Genomic DNA, 8,647 nt, shown 5'->3' with positions numbered 1-8,647 from the left:
CAATGAATGTTTTCTTGTTCAAAGAGTGGGTGGTTGATGTTTTTATAAAGGAATTGATGATTTATCGTTCTAAATACAATTATAATGGACCCGCTGTTCTCTTTTTGGATAATTGTCCATCACATAACAACCAAGAAATTTTAGAATTACTCAATCAAAACAACGTTCGTGTTATATTTTTTGTGGCATGCACAACAAATTACACACAAATGCTTGATGTTGGACTTTTTGCAAATCACAAATTAGTTAAGAAAATGCAAAATGTTATTGACTTGAGAGTAGATGAAACATTGGACTGTGGGTGGATAAACTCGATCAAACAGCACAATTCAATCATGGAAGTCGTGTCCAATAAATTGGATCTGGGAACACCTCTTCATGATATTTATGTTGGGTACAAGAAAACCAATAATGACAACATATTATACCAAAGAATGTTAGAAGAAGGGACTGGATATAAGAAAGAAGTAAAAACCATATTAAAAGTGTCAAAGTTTGTAAAGGGTGTTGTTTCTGTACTCAGTAGTTTTGAAAAAACGTGTGCTATACCAGATGTTATGAGTTCATTTATACAGGTTGGGTTTGATGTTATCAGATGCTCTGATGGTGAATTTTACTGTCGAGCTAATCCATTATTGGCCAGGGAACTATACAGAAGAGCAGATTTTATAAGGGAAATGGCAAAATTTCCAATACGTCCCCTTGAAAATGGTAAATTGTCAAAATCAATCGATGGAGCTTATAAAGAAATGTGTATAAGACAGAAAATGGAAATAGAAAAAAAAAGAAATGAAAGAAAAAAATCTTGAAGAAAAAGTAAAAATTTTGGAAGATAAAAAGAAAAAGAAAAAAGAAGAAAAAGAAAAAAAAACAGAAAGAAAAAGCAAAAATTAAAGAAATGAAAATGAAAGAAAAGGAAACGAAATTTAAACAAACAAAAACAAAACCGAACGAGACTGAAGACATAGTTATTTCAACTCAAAAACAAAATTTATTTAATATCCAAAAAATTGAAAGGATGACATCAAGTCAAGGAGAAAAAATAAATATAAATTGTCATAACAAAGAACGAAAAGAACAACAAGAAAAATGTTTGAAACAACTGGACTTTTCAAATGAAAAGAAAATGATTGAATTTGACACAATTATGGAACCAAAACGAAAAATTCCATTTGTAGATTACAACACTTATTGGTGTTGTTCGCGCGAAGTTAATGAACATAAAAATCGTGTTTATAATTGGTTGGGATCTTTCATATTTGATGATTTTATCAATTCAAATAAAATGAAGTTGAGTCAACTTGATGTGGAGTGTTGGAACACTTTCGATCTTTATTTTAGATCAATTGAAAAGGTCGATTTTTGTTGGGACAAGAAGAGTGTATTAATAATACCAACATTAATTAGAAACAACCATTGGGTCGCTTTTATATTTCTAAAACGTGATTTAACTTGGAGTCTGTTTTACTTCGACACACTTCCTCAAAATAATAAAAACAACACAACAATACCAACTGATATTGATCCTCGATATTTTAAACTTTTCGGAGACTTATTTGGCAACTATTCAATAGAAAAAACGACAGTGATGATTCAAACGAATGGATGGGAATGTGGGTATCGAATTGTATTTTTTATTCATAAATTGTTGTTGGGATGTTCATTGTACGATAGTGTTAAATACAACAAAGAAGAGTTTATGAATTTCGTTGAAGAATTTAAAAAAATGTATCCAAATGTTGATCTTATGTAATATATTTTAATCTTATTTATTGTATTAATATTATTCAATTTGGTATAGTTTTATTATAATCTAATTTTTATTACAAAAAGTATTTAATATTATTATAAACTTATTGAAAACAAACCCTTTTGGAACTTAAAAATACGTTAATATAATATTATCTTCAACTCTTCGTTATGATTGTTACACGTTAGAATGATTTCATGTTTGTTTCATTGCATCAACCGACTTTGTTTGTATTTATTTTACCAATTACTATAAGAAGGTGGGTTGGTTTCAAAACACAAAGTGACTTAGTAGTTCTTATGTTATTTTATGTGTGTCTAGACTGTTTTCGAGTAAATTAAAGTTCGACCATTTAGCTACAAAATCAAATTATAATCGTTAAAAGGTTTGTATTTAAAAACATGTATTACTATATTTACACAATAATAATCAGCTTGACGTATAGAGTTTTTATTAACCCCAGAAATCATTTTTGTAATGTGCACACAAAACCTATTTATTCTATTACAGTTACTGGCTTTTAATTGATACACTTGACTGGAAACACTAATGTAAACATGTTGACCAAATTGTGTTCTGGTCTATATTAAAATTGAGCATCTCTTTTGAAATCAAGCGTATTTTGTTTTGTTTTTATGAGTTGGAAATCGTCAAGTAATGATTCTAATGGCTGAAATTTATTTTTTTTGTTTTTTTTATAATAATGTTATTAAATATAAAAAATACATATAGTTTATTTTACTATACAAATTTACAAAAAAAACTTTTTGAACCCATTAAATTACTATATTAAATTACTATATTTTTATTAATAATTTATTTTTTTCAATGTATTTTGGAAACCCTTAAATTAATAAGCGTTTTCATATTAAGACCCTCATTTAAGCCTCTGTACATGTATTTGAATAACCAACAAATATCAATTATTTTTGTGTTTATTAAGTTGAAGACCTTTTCCATTATTTACCGATAAGTCAAAATTAGCTTTTTAATTAGAATTGTTTTAATGTACAATTTTGTAAATTAAAAATAAAGTTTAAATTTACACACAATTTTAATGTTTTTTTAATTGTATTTTTTTGTTATATTTGTGTTTTTTATTATTTAGTAAAATATCCAGCCTTGTATTAAAAATATTGGGGTGATATTCCCGAATTTGTGGTAACAAAATAACTTATAGACAGGCGATTTCCCAATGAATACAAGTCGTTGCCACGTCATGATGCAATTAAGCATCTCGTCCATTAATTAAAATTTAACCAACCACATTAAAGCTGGTGATGCAATTTGTGTTATTTGGACAGGGTAATTTCCCCGATTTTTAAACAAATATTTATATCATTTTATACTCATTATCCATTTTTATATTACATTTATTGTACATAATAGATTTTTTAAACTATACATCAAAATGTGTTAAAACAACATTGACAATGTATTACTTTAATAAACAACTCAAATATTGTTGTATTTATTTATAATAAAATTATATACATTCTGATGTTTAAACAATAAATACTAAAAAACAATTAATAATTTTTTGTTATTTGTAAGGTTTTATCAATTCTGTTGCTCTGAAAGATATTGGAGAGGTATCTTTTAAAGCATTCTAAACATCATCAACATTATCAACTTTTTTCCAACAGCCTTTTTGCAAAACACGTTGCATATGCTCCACAAAAAGTTCTGTCTCTTTGTTGCTCCACTTTAACTTCGTGAAGTTTACTTCCTTTAAAAAGCGGGTCGTCTTGACGAATTTGAGACCCAACGTTTTTCATGTATTTGGTATAACATGTACCCATCAGGCTGTTAAGACCAACGATACATTTGGTATTTTTTAAAAGAACTAAAAGAAAAAAAATGAGCTTTGAAAAGAAGTGGTACAATAATTGTATTAACAGTTTGTTCAATATTGTTGTATTCATACACAAAGTCGTTTTTCAATAATTTGTTATTATAATTAAGAAACCAGCTGAGTAAAAAAGATTTATTTGTTTTATTACCATTATTTGTGTTCATTTAATAAGTTCTATAATCTTCTAATATAAAAGTGTTTAACATCATAGTATCATCTAAAACTGTTTCGAGTTCTGTTTTTTGTTGTACTGATTCATTATCACAAATATTGATAAATGGGGGTTATGATACTGAATTGATACAATCAATATTTGTACTGTTAATTGTGTTAACTCTATAGAACACATTAGTTTTGTTTTTCAATTTGATTTCTTTTGACAATGTTTTATCAATTGAAATAATGTCGTTTTCAGATTGTTGTGTGCATACATCAAAATTATCACTGACGTCCAATGAAACAGTTATTTGAAGTCCGACTTTTTCAATAACAAAACAGTCGTCTATTAAAACAAGTTTGTTATTGTTATTTTTAGAAACAAAAGTAACCAAATCTTTATCATTGCGGAAAGGGACACATTTACCAGCCAATTCCACCCATTTTAAAGTATGTAAGTGGTAATTTTGAGTGTTAATTCCAGAAACATTCATTAGAGACGCACAAATAATCAAGAAAAAACACGTGAATTTCTTCTTGTTGCAAAGTCCAACACAACTTTGGTTTGAAAATGACTCACTAAATCCGCAGCTAACAAAAAGTCATTTTCATGTTTCATACAAGCATTAATATAGGATTTGGACTGTGAAAATGTTTTTTTATTGCATTCAATTGTGGACTATATAGAACACTATAAGTTACATATATTACATTTTCTCTGAATGTATTATTTGCATTCTTGTTATGAATACCAGCATTATCTAAAATCAAGGATACAAAAGAATTTTTGAACCATTTTTTAATTTGTAAAATGAATAATTCTTTTAGACAATTGACAAAATCTTCATTTTTGTTAGTCGTGTCTTTTAATCGAAAAACCAACCTTTTCCCTGGTGCCATTAACACGATTGTTGTGAAAGATAAACCCTTTATTATCAGAAAAACAACATAACAACATTCTCCTTCAATAGATCTTCCTTGTGTTCTTGATTGATTTGTATTATATCCAACTTCATCAACATAAACAAAATAAAAATTAAGTGAAATCAAAATATTAAAATGTTGCCAATACATATATCTTTGAGCAATTCTCAAAATTGAATTACTATCTTTGGGTTCTTTTTTTATTTGTTTTGTTGTAAAACAACTTTTCTTTAAAATTTTATGAACCGCACTTTTAGATATTTTTGTATCCTGAATCATTTTTCAGAGTCAAACTCCATTAAATTGCATAGAGAAATAACTCTTTGTTTTCTTATATTGCTTACTTCTTCAGCTATTTGAACCAGAGTCTTTTGTGGATCGTTGCGAGTTATTCGAAGAATGTCTTCAATGGTTTGGAGATCAATCTTTGAATTGCCACATTTAAAACCTCTTTTACGACCTCTTTTTCCACCCATTGGCCTATTTGCAATTAAAAGCGCTTTTTGTTTTGATACTTGAAATTCGTTTGATGTTCTTTGGGGATCTTTCCAAATTTCAAAATGTGTTTAAATAGAAACGTTTTTACACCACATTTCATAACTTTTAGGATTATCAGGTAAATAAAAAGGTTGTTGTGTTTTTGTTGGAGTTGAGAATATAATTTGAAGGTCCAATTGGACCCCTTTCAATTGTTTCGAAACGTTGAAAGTGTTGCTTTTTAAAAATCAAAGAATATTGTATTTTTCTTTTGAAAATAGTGATAAATGTTGTTACTCCACTTTAATCCATTGATATCAACAACCACCCCGGGTTTTTGGAATTGAAATATGTTTTGTAATTGTTAAAATAAATATTATTTTCTTCAAAACAGAAGTTTCAATAATTGTATTAAAATAGAAAGGTGAAATAAAGTCGTATATTGTTTTTTTCATGAAATAATTGTTCATCTTTTTGTATATTAGTTGTAACTCGTTGAAGTTTTAGTTCATTCTAAAAAATAAGGATGATTTTTTATATTTAGTTATATGAAATATAAGTTGATTTGACATGTAATTGGGTTTTTATTCAATAATATATAAATTAATCAATTCTTATAACATGCACTGTTTTCTACACACTTTGAAATTAAAAAAATAGTAATATGGTTTAATATATTTATAAATTTCAATACAAACTATTAGTATAAAATAAAATGATATAAATATTTGTTTAAAAATCGGGGAAATTACCCTGTCCAAATAACACAAATTGCATCACCAGCTTTAATGTGGTTGGTTAAATTTTAATTAATGGACGAGATGCTTAATTGCATCATGACGTGGCAACGACTTGTATTCATTGGGAAATCGCCTGTCTATAAGTTATTTTGTTACCACAAATTCGGGAATATCACCCCAATATTTTTAATACAAGGCTGGATATTTTACTAAATAATAAAAAACACAAATATAACAAAAAAATACAATTAAAAAAACATTAAAATTGTGTGTAAATTTAAACTTTATTTTTAATTTACAAAATTGTACATTAAAACAATTCTAATTAAAAAGCTAATTTTGACTTATCGGTAAATAATGGAGTAGTATATAAATTGTGCTGATTTCGTGCACCCTTCGGGAACACTCAATCTTCACAATTTCGTCGCTTCGCTCTGTTATTTAGGTTTAATTATTTTAGCTATTATTTCAAAGTGATAATTTTATTTTTTCTTATCCTAAATGAGCACTACACAAGAATACTTGAAAAAGAAATTTCACAAGTTTATTAAAACTTATTCCGAAGAAGAAATTTTTGATTGTTTTAGAATTAAAGATGGAATTATTAAAGCAGCATCTACTAAAATTTTAAATAGAGAATGTAGAAAAGAATTATTGAAAATGAATATTGAATCCAGAAATGTTTATTTTGATTATAAAGAAAAATTAGAACAACACGTAGCGGCGCCTTTAGCGCAACCATTTTTAAGAATTGTGTTTGATAAATTAAATAAAACTGATAAACAAACTTTTGGATTAATTAATAAAAAAGCCTCAACAATTAAAGCTATTGACGATGCAAAAATTCAAAAAAAAAAACGTAATAAAAAGAATTTAGAATGGAGTTTAAAACATAATACCGAAATAGATGATGAAGCAATATCTCAAGAATATTATAATTGTGTTAATGAACAACTTAAGAATGAAAGAGAAAACGAATACATGATTAATAATTATGATAATATCAAAAATAATTTAGAATGGAGTTTAAACAATAATATTGAACAAATAGATGAAGATGAAAACAGAGATCAAATTTATGATGAATATCAACCATACAAACGATCAATAAATGATAATTAATATAAAATAGAAGGTGTAAGATATGACGTAGATAATAATATAATTCATGCTGATCTTAATTGTGGATTTGAAGAAAAATTAAGACGAATTGGTATGATTAGACAGATTTTTAATCAATTAATTGAAAAACTAGATTCAACAGCAAATTTAGTTTATAAATATAGATTTACTGATACCACTTGGAAAACATATATGTTAAATTCTAAAGAAAATATAGATGAATTTCTAAAGTCAATTTCAAACGAAACTCTTGGTTTATATAATCAATCTTAAATTGAAAACAGTTCAGATTCTGCATTTTATGTTCAACATGAAGTTCCAGAACCTTTATTTATTACAGAATTAATAACTGAAGAATATGATTATAAAAAAGAAATCAATGAATATCGAAATAATGGTGCTGCATTTTTTGCTTATCATTATACAGAAGAATATAAATGTTTCTCTAAATATTTAAAAATAGCACAAATATTTGATTCTCTTAGTGTTGAAAACAAAATTAGACATGAATTAAATTATAATTGTTTAATATATGTTTTACAACAAGCTAAAATAGATGAGAAAATTATTGATTTATATCGTGTTCATTGTTATTCAAGATATCAGAAAATTAAATTGATAGATGAAGTTTCAAAATCATGTAATATTAGAATTCAAATAAAACGTGAAGAATTAAAACGTCAATCTAATGCAAATACAATAATGAAATATATAGGATCAGATAATGAAGAAGCTACTGAAATTAGTATGTATTTATTCAGAGATTCAAATATGAAAGGTGATCATTATTTCTTGGATATTGATATTCCTATTACTCCATTTTATCTTAAGAATAGAATTGAAATGAATGAATGGGCATTAGATCACAACAAACCAATTGAATCTATGTTTAATAAACAAAGTAAGAAAGGAAATTTATATTTAATCAATCCAGGAGCTAAATCCAGTATAAAATTATCAGAACTTATTTTATATATTAGAGATAATAACGGGTTTAAACCATATTCACTTAGTGATGTTCTTCATTTAAAATCAGATTTATCTGATTATGTCAAACAATCAATCGAATCATTAGATTATTTCGATTTCGAAGTTAAACCAATAACAATGGAAAAAACTACGGAACGAAATAAAAAATCTAAGTTCAAAAACTATATTTACTATTATGCAGATTTCGAAGCTAGCACACAAGAAATTCATAAAGCATATTGTGTTGCTTATTCTAGACGAAATTCATCTCAAATTTCATGTAAATACGGAAATGAATGTGTGGAAGACTTCTTATCTGATTTAGATAACAATTCAGTTGTTTACTTTCATAATTTGAAATATGATTCGTGTTTCTTGGCAAAATATGGAATTGAGACATGTATTAAGAAAGACGGTAAAACTATGAAAATGAAACTAAATTATAATGGAAAAAGAATTGTTTTGAAAGATAGTTATTCAATGATTTCAAATAAGTTATCAGATTTTCCTAAAATATTTGATTTATCTAATATTCAAAAAGAGTTATATCCTTATAATTATTACACCATAGAACGAATTCAAAATAACTTTGGAATAATTTCAAAAGCTGGTGAAGATGAATCTAAAAAATGGAATAAAGAACAATATAATTTA

General features: G+C 26.3%; 1 protein-coding gene across 1 annotated transcript; it reads left to right on the top strand.

The window, feature by feature from the left end:
* Nucleotides 1–904: 904 nt before the first annotated feature.
* On the top strand, nucleotides 905–2,091 carry EIN_176960 (hypothetical protein; the record flags this gene model as incomplete). Its single annotated transcript, XM_004260592.1, has 2 exons — nucleotides 905–1,738; nucleotides 1,939–2,091. 2 exons carry the CDS (start codon nucleotides 905–907, stop codon nucleotides 2,089–2,091), a joined length of 987 nt encoding a protein of 328 aa, XP_004260640.1.
* Nucleotides 2,092–8,647: the final 6,556 nt, after the last annotated feature.

This window comes from Entamoeba invadens, assembly GCF_000330505.1.
Source record: "Entamoeba invadens IP1 unplaced genomic scaffold scaff_1105074725183, whole genome shotgun sequence".
NCBI classification, from domain to species: Eukaryota; Evosea; order Mastigamoebida; family Endamoebidae; genus Entamoeba; species Entamoeba invadens.
The sequence above is the reverse complement of the archived record's forward strand: the minus strand, read 5'-3'. Positions and strand labels throughout refer to the sequence as shown.